The sequence below is a fragment of the Hippichthys cyanospilos genome, chromosome 11 (genome assembly GCF_059441005.1).
Source record: "Hippichthys cyanospilos isolate Australia breed blue-spotted pipefish chromosome 11, RoL_Hcya_1.0, whole genome shotgun sequence".
Classification (NCBI taxonomy): domain Eukaryota; kingdom Metazoa; phylum Chordata; class Actinopteri; order Syngnathiformes; family Syngnathidae; genus Hippichthys; species Hippichthys cyanospilos.
Genome location: NC_142379.1, coordinates 1,076,180 through 1,092,154, shown reverse-complemented (window position 1 = coordinate 1,092,154; position 15,975 = coordinate 1,076,180). Strand labels below are relative to the sequence as shown.

At 43.1% G+C, this 15,975-nt stretch overlaps 3 protein-coding genes across 3 annotated transcripts; 1 reads left to right on the top strand and 2 right to left on the bottom strand.

Moving 5' to 3' along the window:
* Positions 1-2,238: 2,238 nt before the first annotated feature.
* hmgb1b (high mobility group box 1b) lies at positions 2,239-6,076 on the top strand. The gene is made up of 5 exons (XM_088427100.1): positions 2,239-2,427; positions 3,451-3,608; positions 4,262-4,407; positions 4,823-4,997; positions 5,504-6,076. Exons 2-5 carry the CDS (start codon positions 3,462-3,464, stop codon positions 5,630-5,632), a joined length of 597 nt encoding a protein of 198 aa, XP_088283226.1. The 5' UTR covers positions 2,239-2,427; positions 3,451-3,461; the 3' UTR covers positions 5,633-6,076.
* A 543-nt stretch (positions 6,077-6,619) lies between these two features.
* Positions 6,620-8,463, bottom strand: LOC148415381 (olfactory receptor 2AT4-like). The gene is made up of 3 exons (XM_088427756.1): positions 8,210-8,463; positions 7,808-8,135; positions 6,620-6,994 (listed from the first exon to the last, which is right to left on the bottom strand). Exons 1-3 carry the CDS (start codon positions 8,461-8,463, stop codon positions 6,620-6,622), a joined length of 957 nt encoding a protein of 318 aa, XP_088283882.1.
* Positions 8,464-12,894: 4,431 nt separating this feature from the next.
* LOC148415380 (olfactory receptor 52B2-like) lies at positions 12,895-13,869 on the bottom strand. Its single transcript, XM_088427755.1, has one exon. The coding sequence runs from the start codon at positions 13,867-13,869 to the stop codon at positions 12,895-12,897; it is 975 nt and encodes a 324-aa protein (XP_088283881.1).
* Between the last annotated feature and the right edge of the window lie 2,106 nt (positions 13,870-15,975).

The following is a 15,975-nucleotide window of genomic DNA, read 5'->3' as shown; positions in this document are numbered from 1 at the left end:
CACCAGAAGCCGCCTCATTGGATGGTTCGGGGCGTAGAGGGGATTCATTTTCCCTCTCAAGTGTACTTCAATCGATTGCAAAGCCGTAAAAGGAGGTTCACCTTGACAGAAAGGCGTCATGTGAAATGCGCAGAGGTGATTTATTTTGCTGGATTAGGTGAAGTACAAGTCGTCTACACTTTGAACGGCTGCCTGAATGTCACCAATGAATATAGTAGCTGCCGGCGCTACGGAGAAACCCTATGCTTTCTAAATCAAATACTTTTTAACACCGTGACAGGACCCATACGATTTCCCTTTCAAATTAAGGGCAAAAAAACTGGAACACGAAGTAACTTTATGCAAAACTCAAAATCTTATCCTTTGCCTAAATTTGGGAAGACCAAGAGTGTTTATTTTGTTGTATAGCGGGAGCAAATCAATCCTTGGATCCCACTTCTGACGCCAAATATCGCGACAATGTTTCCTAGATTAGGGCAACACTAAGGCCGTCCATTTTGTGTAACTTGGACAAGTAATTACGGCGAAGGTTAACGGGCACCATTCTTAACGGTCGGTCTCCAGACACTATCACGGTTCCCTAGCAACTGCTCTCTATTCAATGACAGTCCCTAATTGATCTGTGATGATGGAAAAAACACACACACACGTACAAGCATTGGAATTCCTTCAGTATGAAACTGTGATTCAAGGAATTGTTGATGTCGTTGATGGAGAATGTGGCACTACATCACTACTAGAACATGATTGAAAATACAGTACTGTACACCTAGAGTGTGTTGTTGAGAGGCAAAGCTTAAACTAAAATGTGTCGCTAGTGACACCTTGAGGCCAGCATGAGCACTTTGAAAGTAATATTCGAAATCAATACAGCGATGTAACCGAATGGCGGTGCTTTTCCACAGTAAGGTTGACATTTCAAAGGGTCGCATTCTCTTTTCATGAGTTGACCTTCAAGCGCCTACCTTCAGGCTGAGTGCCCGATCGATGGCGGCCGGACTTTGTCTGTGTTGCTCCTCTGCCAAACATCAGGGCCGTACTTCTGTGATTATCCCGCCTGAGCGATATGGGCGCCATAATTTGGTGAGAATGCTGCAAGACAGAGTGAAATTCAGTTCAAGTAGGAAGACACTAGAGTAGATGTGTAGACAGTAAACACACACCCATACGTGGCACGTGGAAAAGTCTTTAGCATTTTCACCTCACAGTCCAGGGATCAGTTTCAGCTCTAGCCCTCCTGTGTGGACATATTCTCCCCGTGCCCATGTGAGGTCACTCTCACTTCCTCCTCCATTCCCAAAAACTTGCATAGGAGGCATATTGGACACTCTAAAATGTCCTTAGGTGTATCAAGCAATTCACTGATAAATTGTGAAATTACCTTCTAATGCTGTAAAAGTAACAGTACATTTTTCTTTTCAAATTAAGAGAAAATTCATTGAAACTTTGCTTCGTAAAGACGCTGATGTATTTATTTGGATAAGGTTTATACGGATGCACGCTGACATTCGTGGGGTAAATTTCTGTCATGCATATAACAAATAATGTTACACTATCTTCTGGAGTGTCTGAAATGATATGTTAAGAGATATCGCTACAGATGTCACCGGGGCCAAAAAGTGGGGCGGGACAATATGGACAAAAAATTATATCTCGATTTCCTTCAATCATTAAAGACAATCACAATTTTAAAAGAGACCAAACAGCCATTCATTTAAAGGTTGGATTTATTTAAAACGTGTAAAAATTGGAAAGCCCCTTTTTGTAAAACAATCCATACGGTATTCTCCTCAAAATATCATTTCACGATTTACCTCATTTTCAAATCGGCAATTATTAGTGACAAATTCATTTTAATTGATTGATTTTTGTTTTTTTTTTTTTGCCCGGCTCTAATACAAGTTTAAGAACTCAGCCCCGGATTAGAAAAAGACTTTTTGATAATTGTAGGTCTACTTAAGCATTTTTTTTTTTTAATAGAGCGCGATCTAATTTAGTCAACGCGGCGAGCGTTTTCTCTTTCCAAGGAGGCGCTCTGCAAAAAAGAATTGAGACGCACCTTTCTGAAGCAAGGTATTCTCGGGGGAGTTGCATTTGGAGCAACTCTCTGCACCCGCGCATGCGGCTACTCGGACGCGTGGAGAAACTTTGTGTTTTTGCGTTCAAGTTTAGCGCCACGATTCGCCGCCGCAGACGAGCAGCCAACCGTCCCGCCGGTGCAAGTGGCCGCTTGCCCAATTAGACGGTGGCGGGGGGCTCGGCGGCAGCCAATGTCCGCCGGCTGCACCGCTCCCGACAATCAGGATAAACACGCGAGCATCATCATCATCATCATCACCACCATCATCATCATCATCAGTGCGCACTCACATCGTGCTTTTTGTCCCATTGTCTGAGACGACACACACGCGCGCGCACATACTCGAGGTAAGCCTTCGCTTGTCGCGAACTTGTTGGGTGTGTTCGTCCAGAGCGGAGCCGAGCCTTCGCGGTGTAGCGTGTTGTCGGTACCCGCGAGTGAGTGAGAGTGTTGTCTGCGTGGGGCGAAAAGGGTGAACTTACTTGAATGACAGCGATGGGGAAGGATGCTAGCATAGTGAGACGCGCCAGGCTGTCGACTGGATTTGCGAGGAGCGAAAATTGCCCCAAAGTGGAGTCCCCGAATCCACGCGGCGTGCTCTGACGGGTGACTCCTCCCAATGTCAACACACACTCACGCCGTGGGTCAGAGTAACGTCCGCAGTTGTGGCAACGGAGCGCTAACCTCCGATAGCTAGCTTGCTACGTTAGCCTAGCCTAGCCTAGCCCAGTCTAGCTTTGTCCCAACTAGCTAGCAAAGGCGATAACAGCGCTAGCCTGCTACGTTAGCCTAGCTAACGCGCTAGCTAGACGACAACACAGATCGCCAACGCAGCATATAATTACAAAAGTCTTTCCCGTTACAATTAACCGGTTTATTTCTCTTGTAATTAAACGTTTTCCGAGCGTGGCACATGCGACTGTCAAGCGAGGAGGGCTCGCGGCCTATTGTTAGCTGTCGGCCATTTGTAATAGTTAGCTTGGTGTGCTAACAGCGTTGCTAGCAAGCTGGAGGACACAAAGCGAGTCGTAAGGGCGGAGCTAATGCTAATGTATCCATTGACAACTTCCACTTGATAGGAAATCGGGCCCCTTTACACGAGGTTATGATTGTGATTCTTAAAAAACGCAAACAGCAGCGGGTTTACATCATAATTTAATGCGGCATCATAAAGGTCGCAATGTACAAAAGCTCATCAGTCATTCACCCAGACACCCTCCTTTTCCTTTCTCCTCCCTCCAGCCCCATTAAACAGACAAAGACAGCTCCCAGTCAGACATGGGCTCATTTACATATTGCCCGTGCGTCTCGAGTGTGTCCAATATTCATTCTCTTATTTATTTGTTGGTTTTCATTTCCTTGTGTTTCAGCATCAAGCAAAATGGGGAAGGATCCAAAGAAGCCCCGGGGCAAAATGTCCTCCTATGCCTACTTTGTGCAAACATGCCGAGAGGAGCACAAGAAGAAGCATCCGGAGGCCAGCGTTAACTTTGCAGAGTTCTCTAAGAAATGCTCCGAGCGGTGGAAGGTAATCGATGAGCAATTCTACAAGGGCGAGGCTTTCAAACTCCTATCAGAGGGTCTATAGGTTCACTTTCACGCAAATCCGACCTCGAACTTGGTTTCCAATCAAATCGTAAAGTCTTAAAACGTTTTTACAAGAGGTTTATTTTCACAGAACTGTATTTTTAACCCCCGGGGGAAATTTTGACCCAACTCGGGCTTTTAGATGTTTTTCATGTGTGATATCAAAGGAAAAGCATACAAAAAACACCAGCAGGCTAAAATATTCCATAGATTGTCAAAACGTGTTCACTTCGAATAGGCTGTCCCTTCTAAATGCTAGCAAATATAATTTTTGCATCAATCATTTCAACAGCAACTCACAAACTGGGTGAAATAGGTGTTTTGGTGTCAAGACCCCAAATCCACTTTCGTTTTGCTGCAGGGATTTGTTATATTTCATGCAACGCGTAACATAATATCTGCATATTCCCGTCTGCGAAATCTGCAACATCGAATAGCGTTTTTATATTGTTATTATTATGTCTGTGTGTTTATATATAAATATGTATGGCTAGGCTTGTTAAAACATGTTAAAAAAAAATAAGGCATTTTAAAAAAGTGCGTTCAAGAGGACTGTTCTGATGCTTTTTTTTTTTTTTTCTTCTTCTTTTTTAGACAATGTCCGCAAAGGAGAAGGGCAAATTTGAAGACATGGCCAAGCAAGACAAATTGCGCTATGAGGCCGAGATGAAGAACTACATCCCACCCAAGGGGCAGAAAATGAAGCGCTTCAAGGACCCCAATGCCCCCAAGAGACCACCGTGAGTACACTTTGAGCTGACGTCAAAATTATTTTTTTGCTCATTCAGTTTATGCCACACTAGGCATGGGTGTTAGAGGGGGGAAAAAAAAGTGTTATTGTTTCTACTGCTAATATTTTTCAAGTTGCACATTAAATGTATACCTTTTTGGTATTATAAACATTTTTCTGTATTGTTTTTGTAATAGTACAAGTATCATATTTTTTCCATTTTCTTTTTATAAAAAAAAAAAGTAAATTTTACTCAAAGCATGTGATATGTAAAGCAAAATAACGCTCCCGCAGGACTTTCTGTAACCCGGATGTACCGTTCCGTTTTCGGCAGCAAATCTCATGGTCACGCCCATTTTTGCCTCAGTCGCTTTCAGACTCATATAAATCGAGCAAATTTAACTGGTGTGCGCCGCCGCCAATAGGTCGGCGTTCTTCCTCTTCTGCGCCGACTTCCGCCCGAAGGTTAAAGGCGAGAACCCGGGCCTGTCCATCGGCGACACTGCCAAGAAGCTGGGAGAAATGTGGAACGGCTCGTCCATGGAGGACAAGCAGCCCTACGAGAAGAAGGCAGCCAAGCTGAAGGAGAAGTATGACAAGGTAAACGTACACGCAAGTACCGTATTTGTCAAAGTACAAGTCGACCTTGCTTATACGTTGTCCCTTATATGTTTTTCAAACACATTATGAGGAAAAAATGGACTGTTTTGTGTAACGCGGTTATAGCCAGCCCCCTATTATGTGGGTTGAACTCTGCTTGTTCTCTGTGAAATACGTTACCTTCCAAAGAGTCTCCCACTCAAAAACACCTGAAATTTATTTGGGGTTAATCAGATGGACTTTACATAGTGGCAACCGTGGTCTCACTCCTTTTATGCCTGACTGGGATTTGTGACTGGTTAATAATGGACATTCAAGTTGCAATTATTAGAGGGTGTGTTACAATAAATTACATTTTTTTGCCGTTCATATTAGTTACAAAAAAAAAGTTGATCTTGGATTTTTTTTTCTCATTAATTTTGGCATTTGACCCCATGGTCCATTGTATCTCATGATTGTGTGTTGAACTCATGCCACTTAAAAACGGCGTGCCCATATCGCTGCAGGACATCGTGGCCTATCGCACGAAGGGGAAAGTGGATTCCAGCTCAGCCGCGGCGGCGGACGATGACGAGGAGGAAGATGAGGAAGAGGAAGGAGACGACGACGAAGACGAGGAGGAAGACGACGAGTAGGCGGGGTAGGAGGAAGACCTTAAGTGGGGGAGGGACCTGAATTTTGTCGATGCCATATAACCAACCACGATGTACTCAAGCCACCATGTTGATGTCCAGATGGAACATGTGTATATTTAATGTTTTTAAGATGTACAGTGTTGAGGAAAAAAAACAAAAAAAAACACCACATATCTTCCCTTTTGGGGACTTTTCTTGTGCTCGTTTTTCTCCCCCCGTACCAGCAGGACAGTATTAAGTCTCTATAGATGTTCCCTCTCGTTCGGAAATGAGATTTCCCAGTTTTGATTGTATGCTATTGTTTTTATTTTGAAAAGTCTTCTTTTCCATGTGCCATCCTCGTCATTTTTATTTTGTTTGAATACCACTCGAATATCAACAAAAGTGCAGCTGTCGACATTCAAGAATGTCCTATCGTAAAATAAATGTTTTTCTGTTGTTGTTTTTTAAGAAGTCATTCTTTTGCTCGCTCCTCTGGCCTGCGCTTATGAGCAGGATGAGGAATTTCAAGTCGAACCTTTGACCCCTCTGGAGAAATACTTGGGTCTTTGCAGGGCAAAAATAATCTATGAACAAACCTTATAGAAAATGTGATATTTAATATTTTATCTAAAATTAAAAGCCTAATTACTCTTTAAAATTACATTGCAATAAGACAAAACAAGAAGCTAAGTCAAGCATTTGACCTTGGCAAATGAAATATTTGATTATAACAATATTTGTTAGTGACCCTACGTAAGCACTACACATTTTTTACGAACCACAGAATTATTAGTCTGTTTAAAAAATCTATATTTTGAAGCATGCAGCGCTGAGTTTGTGTCACCCTGGCCAGCCCGGTGAAAAACCACTAGGTCTGGTTTTAAACGTATCCTCAGCGTCTTGGAAAAATGACCCGAAATGCTAGGGAAAAATCGCAGAGGGCGACTGGGGGGGAAAAAAGGTTCTGCAAAGGGCTGAATGAACATTGAAAGCTTGTCAAAGTGACTAGGATGCTCTTAGATGTGTAATTTTCTTGATGTGAAACTTCCTCTTGAGGTACTCCTTGAACTCCTGCATTTTGAAGCAATAGATGAGCGGGTTGACGGCGGCGGGCAGCAGACTGTACACCATGATGACCACGATGCGCAGCGACTCTGTAAAGTGGAAGCCCTGCCTGTTGGCCGTGTAGACGAAGCATCGCGGCGTGTAGTACAGGCCCGTGATCAGCAGCTGCGGCGAGCACGTGGACAGCGCCTTGCCGCGACCCTGGCCGCCGTACTTTTTGGCCACCGTCACGATGATGGCGCCGTACGAGAAGATGATGAAGGTCAGCGGGCACATGAGGCTGAACATGGCCAGGGGGAAGGCCACCGCCTGCACCTGGGGAGCACACCGAGGGGATGTTCGCCACACGATAGTCATCAAAAATCAACCCAAGCACATTTTTCTACAAAATGTAATAACGTGGCCAGAGGTGACGCTAAAAAACTAAATTCAAGCCAAACAAAGCACAAAAGAATGAATTGTTAAAGGGTAAATCAAATCAGCTCCAAAACATTTTGGTAGCGGGGCGGTAACAGGTGATCCACGGACCGGCGGTCGGGAACCTCTTAGTCCGGCCACTACCTACTCTCGCACGAATCATATTCATAACTGTCTCTTTAGAGAAGCAAAAGACATTAAAGCAACGCAAATTGTCATAATTTGACCAAAATAACAAAGAAAAAATCAATGAAAATATTTTTGATTGATCGAATCTGATCACTGAAGTACACCGGTGTCCAAACATTTTCGTTTCAGGGCCGGATGCTGAAAGAAAAAAAAACAGAAGGCTGCAAAGGCCTGTTAAGATTCTCTAATTGTCATTTATTGTTAATAAATCAAACAAGCAATTTTATATTGTTTATATTTTGAGTAAAGAGCATAACTGCAAAGGGGCTTTGCAAAATATAACCAGAAGCACTGCTGTAGCTCCATAGGTCTTCACGTATGTCCTTTTGAAGAAGTAAGAGACTTTTAAGGGACAAATACTGTGATAAATTGTCAAAATATTTACCAAAAATCAATGTAAACACATTTTCACAATCGTAGCAAAAGCAAAGGTAAACCACCACTTACTCCAGCTCAAACTGTCTCCTCATATGTCCTTTTAGAGAAACGGGTAGAGAAAGTGTCCGAAAGGCGGCGCCCTACCTGGGATTGGTCGCAGCTGAGCCTGGTGATGCTGATGTGGTCGCAGTAGCAGTGGCGGATGACGTTGGAGTCACAGTAGGGCAACATGAGGGCGTGCATGACCACACCCACCATGAAGGAGGCGGGGATGAGCCAGGAGAGGGCGCACAGCAGCGTGACGGACCCGTTGGTGACCACGGCCGAGTAGCGCAGCGGGTTGCAGATGGCCACGAAGCGGTCCAACGCCATCACCATCAGGATGAAGGAGTGCGCGGCGCCCAGGAAGTGCACAAAGTACATCTGCGTGAAGCAGGCGGCGAAGGCCACCCACACGTCCGACAGCCAGTACCTCCACAGGTCGCAAAACGGCAAAGTTTACGGAAAATAAAAAGGCCCAAAACAACGTAAATATGAAATTGTTACCTCCAGATGATGCGTGGCAGCGTCACTGTGCCAAAAAAAAGATCAGTGAGGGCCAGGTGGCAGAAGATGAGGTAGGTGGGCTTGTGGAGGATTCGGTCCAACTTGATGAGAAGCAGAATGAAGATGTTCCCGCCGGCGATGGCCAAGAAGACCAACAGGAGCAACGTCGACACGGGCCCCTGGTACTTGGGCTCCAGGCCCGGGAAACCCAGCAGGAAGAACTTCTCAAACCTTGTGCTGTTCCCTGAAATCATCTTGCGCTCAAAAGAGGGGATTGACAAATTCAGTCTCACCAACGGAAAGAAATGCAAGAAAAGGCGTGCAAATATCCTACAAAAAAGGGTCAACTAAAGGTCAAATGTCGATGCAAGGCTGAAGAATCTGTGGCTATGTGAGTGTGACGGATATAAAAGCTCGGTCCAGAAAAGGATACATGATTAAATTTTACGTGGAATGCTCAGGAAAAGAGTGGCAAAATATAAGAATGTTTGCCCTAGTGAGCAGGATCACGGCATCCTGTTAGAATATAAATAGAAAACAATAACGATTCAAAGCTACGTGCATCATGGAAAATGACATGGAATGTTAAGGAAAATATTGCAGATTCTCAATGTGGGGGGAAAAATGCAAGAAATGCAACTGAAGAGCCATAGGCAACAAAAATATAAACGGGATTGAAACAACATATTTACAGAAAAAAATTACATCAAGGAAAAAGACATGGAGTGTTAAGGAAAATTATACATATTTTCTGTTGGGAAAATGCAATTAAGCCACGTAAGATGAAGTGTGGAAAATAAACTAGAATCTGTCAGTTCAACAGGCATAAGACAACCTCATTTGTCCAACTACTGTATAGAAAAAATATACAAGTCAATAAAATTGAAGTTGTACCTTACCTTGGAGGCTCCCCCCTCCCGAATGTGCGCGAGCCACAGCGTACTTAAAGCTAACGTCAAGCTTCCCAGGTGGATCCACGTGATATTCAAACGTTCGCTGCCGTTGACGTCATACTTGACGACAACTTCGCCACGCTTTGAGCACAGTTCTTCATTAACCGATCTTTGAAAAGGTGGCACAAATATTCACAATCTAACGTATTTGCCAGTGACGCTAGAAATCCAAGGTTTACGCTGCAACGCCACGCTTTGTAGATTTTATTCGTTAAGTAAAAAAAGAAAATCCAAATTTATCTGGCCTTAAATTTGAAAAAATAATTCCCCCTTCCCGTTTTAGGTAGGTATAGGTCGGTTGATAGATCAGTAACTTGCGATATTGATATGTAGCTTGCTAGCTAGCTATACAAATCGATTGCTAGCTAGATAGCTAGATAGCTAGCTAGATAGCTAGCTAGCTAGCTAGCTAGATAGATAGATAGATAGATAGATAGATAGATAGATAGATAGATAGATAGATAGATAGATAGATAGATAGATCTAACAGCCTGTTAATACTCGATCTAGATAGATAGATAGATAGATAGATAGATAGATAGATAGATAGATAGATAGATAGATAGATAGATAGATAGATAGATAGATAGATAGATAGATAGATAGATAGATAGATAGATAGATAGATAGATAGATAGATAGATCATTTTATGTTTAGGCAACCTTGGTATACGCTTACATTTAAAACAGAGAAAATGGAATAATTACATTAGAAGTACAGTACAAAAAAAAGGTCACTCTAAAGGCATTTTGGCTCAGCGGGGAAACGCCGCGAGAAAATGGTTCTAATCAAATCAAAATCCCCCAAGTGCAGATTAGCCCAGCGTGCATTTTAATTAATGAAACGGGCTAACGTCCCTTGTGCTTAATGCCTCGCTCGTGACCTTTAATACACACAGGCGCGTGTCTCCAGTGTCACAAGTTGCCTCCTCACTAGTAGCTCCTCAACGTTGTCAGCAGAAATATACAAATGTTTACAGGGAAAGACCCCTTTAGTCTTTCGAGTGTGTTCCGTGAAAAAATAGGAGCGTTTGAACACCGGACACACATTATTTTGCGGAACAAAGTTTCCTCTACCGAAGTCTAGAGATGCTAATGAGAAATTAATATTTTGGAATATCAAACTTGTTCAAATATACTTGCAAACACGTTGAATTCTATTTCAACATGTTTGAATGTTTTTGCAAGTGTGTTTGAACAAACTTGTAGGCAAAATGCTTAATGGCAGTTTTTTTTTCCCATAATGCCACGGGATGTTATTTCAAGTAACACAAATGCTCTGCTTACCAGACCAGAATCATATAAAAAAGTTGATGGTGTTTAATAGTCATTTTCTGCTGTTATTATTATGTGGTTCACATTTTTTCCTTTAATGCTACAGTATGTGGTATGCACATGTGCAAGTCAATAACCCCTATTCTGGAATTATGGAGAAAAAAATGCTATGTTTTTATCATTTCGCTTGCAAGTACAATCAAATTTATTGGCAAGTAGGTTCAAATATATTTGCGAGAAAGTTGAATCGTATTTGTAGGCTAAATGCTAACAACAGCATTTAGCCTAGAAGTACATACTAATGTGTTAACAAGTACAGTTTTACCTCGACTTACAAACGCTTCTTGTTTGGACATTTACATGGTCAAATCAATCCAAAAAACGCATTTTATTGCTTCGGCAGACTTGTAAATGATGCTTGGATCACTGAGAATGTAAAATAAAAGATACAAAGATATCAACAGACAAACCGGTAATAAATTAAATTAGACAAGATATTAAAATACAGTGTGCGTGAAAGTATTGTTGTTGTTGCTTTTTACATACTGTACACATTTAAGTGGGTATCGCGGGAGAGAGTTGGAAGTGTTGCAAAAGACAATCTCCGCTGTTTAGTGTGACAATTAATCCCCCTTAGATTCATTAGGAGCCCTAACACAAGTGTCTGCAGAGAATCGAGATTTTGCGTCTCCTATCAACGGCTCACAAACAAAAGAAGCCATTAAACATAATGAGTTGCAAACATTTAGTCCCGTGACTCGCAAATCCCATGAGGGAATTACAAGACAACAAATGTCAACGGTTCACAAAAAAATCACGCCAAGGCCCAAAAGGTTTATTCACAAACTTTAGAAAAAGATGTAAAAAAGATGATTTAATCAAATGCAAAGTCGGTATTCGTCATCGTTGAACCATGGATAATTTCATGATTGAAATCAAGATTCCAACAACGCGATCACGTGATCGTCAATTCTTTGCAGCGCTCCCGTCTAATATACATTTTAAATCGTTCCATTTATTTCGTCACAAAGGTTTAGTTACACTCAAATTGATATCGCAACAGGACGGTAGTTTATGAGCGTCACCTCGCGTAATGGCTGAGTTATCGTGACATTTTAAATTGGTATAACGAGATCTAAATTATCCTAATGATCCGAATATGCGGTCGCGTAAACAAGAATGCACGCATGTCGGTTTGTGACACCACGTGACCGCTTGACTTTAAAGTCGCCACGGAAGTTACGATCACGACTTTTAATCTAGTCATGAAAACGTTATATCTCTTCGAGGAGGCTTTAAATCGCGACTTAATAAAATAAAATAAATAAATAACAACAACAACAACAACAAAACACTCAGAAAACACCAAGACGGATGGAAGCTGCACTTGGCGACCCGGAGCTCCTTCATTGAAGTTAAGTGCAATTTTCCAAAATAGGCCTAGGCTTTCAGTACGCTAGGCTTTTTCTGAAGAAGAAACCTTTTGAAAATGTTTGCATGTTAGCGATTATTTGCTGAGTTCAATGTTCACGTGGCAATGTATACACACAGGGCAACGAGAAATGGTTTTCTTTTGCGTGTGGCTCCTCCTTGTGGCTCTTTGTTAGTAACGCAGTTTCCCAAGCTTTATTGACCAAAACCACATAATGACTTTTACAAGACAAAAATCTCAGGGCACATCAGTATGAAAAGTATTTAAAAAGCTACTTAAATCATAAATATAGAATCGTTTCAATTTCCTCACATTCGTTAACTCATGAAAAATTGAAAATGTAACAATCTTTTTTTTCATCTGGGTTGGAATAATCTTTATTATGTAATCTAACAGGCTAAGGTTGATTGAATGTTTGTATTTGTATATTTATAGATTGTAAAAAAAGCAATATAAAGAATGACCTTATTCACCCCCTGAACAGCATACTGAATATAGCAGAGGTCCTCAACCGCCAGTCCACGGCGTGGTAGCGGTCAATTGTTACCAGGCCACACAGGCCGTAATGATAGCCCCAAAATAATGATGTTTTGTTTTGACGAACACACCTAAAATTGATTTGATTTGCAGTCATTTTGGCCCTCTGACAGAACCTATAACTAAAATGTGGCTCATGAGAAAGATGAGTTTGACACCCTTGATTCGATCAATGTAATTTGCGTGCGTTTTTCTACATTTTGAGGCGGCAGCCTTAAACGTATTTTTCAGACCCGAGCAAGCTGAGGGGTCCCATTAGTTTGTCGTTCAATGGTGAGCAACCCAACTTTATGTGTGCGATATGCAATGTGGTGGGTGTGTTACTGTTGTGTTGGTGCAGAGTTCTAACACAACATGCACGCACCATCTTTTAGTGTAAATATCTGACAACCTGCGACTTATAGTATGGAATCATAATATTTTGTGTTCACTTTTTGTCGTCGCGGAAATTCAGAGTTGCGGCACCGGCATCGGTCCCCAATCAAAACCTATGACTTGGAGGGGCGCAAACCCCCGGAACAGGACTTGAGGATCCTACTTTTACAAAAGTGGAGCAGGCTGTTCCGGATCTCTTTGGTCCTGATCCCGTAGACGATGGGGTTGAGCGAGGGCGGGAAGATGAGAGTGGAGGAGCCCATGAAGCTCCTGAAAATGGGCGACGCCTGCTTGACCCTGTAGGAGATGATGGTGAAGAGGCCCAGGCACTCCAGCAGCAGGAAGACAAAGAGGTGGGTGGCGCACGTCTGCAGCGCCTTGGCCCTGGCGTCGGACCGCCGGCTGCGGAAGCACGTCAGCAGGATGCGCAGGTACGAGTACGCGATGACGGCGTTGCCCAGCAGCTGGCTGACGGCCACGATGAGCAGGCCGTAGGCGTGGTTGACGGTGGTGTCGGCGCACACCAGGGTCAGCAGCGTGGGGTGGTCGCAGTAGACGTTGGCCATGGTGGAGCGGCAGCGGGGAAGACGCAGCAGCAGGTAGAAGAGCACGCTGATCATCAGCAGGCAGGCCAGCCAGATGGCGGCGATGATGCGCGCCACGTGGCCGGGCGTCATCACCGCGTTGTACTTGAGCGGCAGGCAGATGGCCACGTAGCGATCGTACGCCATGGCGGTGAGGATCAGCACCGTGCCCGCCGCGTAGATGTGGATGAAGAAGGCCTGCGCCACGCAGCGCGGGTGCCACACGCGCCCCGTCTCGCTCAGCATCTCCCCCAGCAGCTGCGGGAAGAAGGCCGACGAGCCCAGGAGGTCGTTGACCGGCATGTTGAGCAGGAACAGGTGCATGGGCTGCCGCAGGTTCTTGCTCAGCACGATGGTGAGGATCAGGAGCAGGTTGCAGAACAGGATGACGGCGTAGCTCAGGCTGGCCAAGACGAAGGCCGCCGCCGCGCCTTCGGGGGGGACGCGGTAGTAACGCCACGCCAGCATGGACGACACGTTGTAGGCGCTCTGCTCGCTCGCCATCTTCGCGCTACCTGCAACGCGGGGCGCAAAAGTACTCGAGGAGAATCAGTTCAGCTGTCTGCCTTGTCAATCGAGTCGAGTCGGCGAGGGCGGTTCGGTGTCCTCGGTAGGCCTGGTTTTGCTAACCCGGTGCTTCTCAACCTTCGTTTGATGGTGAACCCCTGTGAATGATCTTTGCAGCCAAGTACCCATTAAGCAGTACAACGCATTCTTGGGTTAAAAAAAAAGTCTTAAAACATGCCGTCGGTGTCTGATTTATCAAACTTAAGGACCTTTCGAACATCATTTGTATCGCTCCACAAAAATAAATTAAAGTGTCCTAACATGTCAAAAAAAATAACTTAAGCATTAATAAATATCCGTCCACAAAAATAATCTGCATGAAGACAGTAAAAAGACAGTAAGTATGAATAAATATTTGCCCACAGAGAAACATTCAACTCAAAGTGTCCTCCGTCCACAGTAGAGATGTGTTCACAAAATCATGAACTTGACAGGTAACGAGAGGTGGCTGCTTGGGTCGAAGCATTCTAGTATGTGGGTTTGTAAAAGAATGAAATTGATAACCCGCAGAACATAACTTTTGTTTTATCAACTTATATTTTCCTGAAACATTTCATCAATTCAATCGCTATTTTGAAAGAATGTTTGCATTTTTGCTGATTTTATTGAAAATCTTGAGTACCCCCCGGAGTTCCTTCAAGCACCCCCATGGCTACCCGTACCCCCATTTGAGAACCACCGTGCTAACCTATGCTAATGCAGTACACGACATTAAAAGTCACATCTATGCCATGAATAGAAAACAATGAAATAGACAGTAAGTTCAGTGATGCGTGACCCCCTGAAAATTCATACTTACCAATAAATCGTAAATGACGTACTCGGAGTAGAGCGACAATACAGCATTAAGCGCTTTTAATTACAATTCTTTAAAAAGCGAAGCAGACGTGGGGTCGTTGCCACGCAGAGGCGTCGATGAGCGAGCTGCTCCATGTGTGGAAGGCGTCTGATTTTATAGACGCCGCGAGCTCAGTTACAACCCTCAAAAATCTTTAGGGATCTCCCAGATCGTCACCTCATCAATATGACCAAAACATAGCCACGGGAGAGGAATTCAAAGTGATATTTCTCTGGGGGATTTGGGAAGTGGCTTTTGATATGTAACTTGGTCTAAATTATGAATACAGAAGATCAAAACACACATTTATCTATGCATTTATTTTTTCATGTTTTGATAACTGTTAAAATTTAATTTTAACCGTTCGCAGCAGCAGATTATTACTGTACTGTAGAAACTGCGACCTATGACAAATAGCTGGTTGTTTGATTCATGAAACAAAATGACATCAAAACCTCATTAGTGATTCTGGCTGGCCAAATTAGCGAATTTGAGAATAAAAAGTGATCAGTAGGAACAGCAGCTCTGTCACGTGAGTCATTATCATCTATCTACTTGTTTGACTTTGAAAGGTCATCTGGCCGTTGTCGCGACCCTACTCTCAACATCCATCAGTTGAGTAACGTTCGCTGCTAACACTTTGATAAAAAGTGATCAGTAGGAACGGCAACTGGGTCACTTCAGTATTACATCCTTAATACACTTAAAATGTACATTTTTGGATAAGTTTTGGTTCAGATTTCTCCCCGTTTGATTTATAAAATAAAGTTAGCTCAAAGCCACAGTATTAATTTCGGCTGGCTAAAACAGCACATATGAGGAAGCCCGTTTTGATAGAAAGACATCAGTAGGAACAGCAAGTCCTGATAACCTTTTATTTAAATTTCTCCCCATACATGAAACAAAGTGACATCATGACCACAGTAGCGATTCTGGCCAGCTAAAACAGCACATTTGAGAAAGCAGACTTTGATCAAAAGTGATCAGTAGGAATGGCAACTGTGCATTTCTGATAACTTTTTTTCAAATGTCTCCATGCAGGCATAAAAAAAAAACTAACAAGGACCAAATAGTTTATTTACGATATTTTTGTACGTATCACCTAAGTCAAAAGCGTGTGTTTTGTTTTGACCTTCATCACAAAAACGTCCAATGGCGTCACAAGGCAACAGTTAACACATTTTAGTCACATACTCGAAAATCCC

What these genes read in the sequence shown, in the direction of transcription:
- LOC148415380 (XM_088427755.1), bottom strand. Translation starts at nt 13,869, where the DNA reads ATGGCGAGCGAGCAGAGCGCCTACAACGTGTCGTCCATGCTGGCGTGG.
- hmgb1b (XM_088427100.1), top strand. Translation starts at nt 3,462, where the DNA reads ATGGGGAAGGATCCAAAGAAGCCCCGGGGCAAAATGTCCTCCTATGCC. An exon ending in AATGCTCCGAGCGGTGGAAG is followed by an intron (nt 3,609 to 4,261) that starts GTAATCGATGAG and finishes CTTCTTTTTTAG; the next exon opens with ACAATGTCCGCAAAGGAGAA. An exon ending in TGAAGGAGAAGTATGACAAG is followed by an intron (nt 4,998 to 5,503) that starts GTAAACGTACAC and finishes ATATCGCTGCAG; the next exon opens with GACATCGTGGCCTATCGCAC.
- LOC148415381 (XM_088427756.1), bottom strand. Translation starts at nt 8,463, where the DNA reads ATGATTTCAGGGAACAGCACAAGGTTTGAGAAGTTCTTCCTGCTGGGT. An exon ending in CTGCCACGCATCATCTGGAG is followed by an intron (nt 8,136 to 8,209) that starts GTAACAATTTCA and finishes CGACCTGTGGAG; the next exon opens with GTACTGGCTGTCGGACGTGT. An exon ending in TCAGCTGCGACCAATCCCAG is followed by an intron (nt 6,995 to 7,807) that starts GTAGGGCGCCGC and finishes TGTGCTCCCCAG; the next exon opens with GTGCAGGCGGTGGCCTTCCC.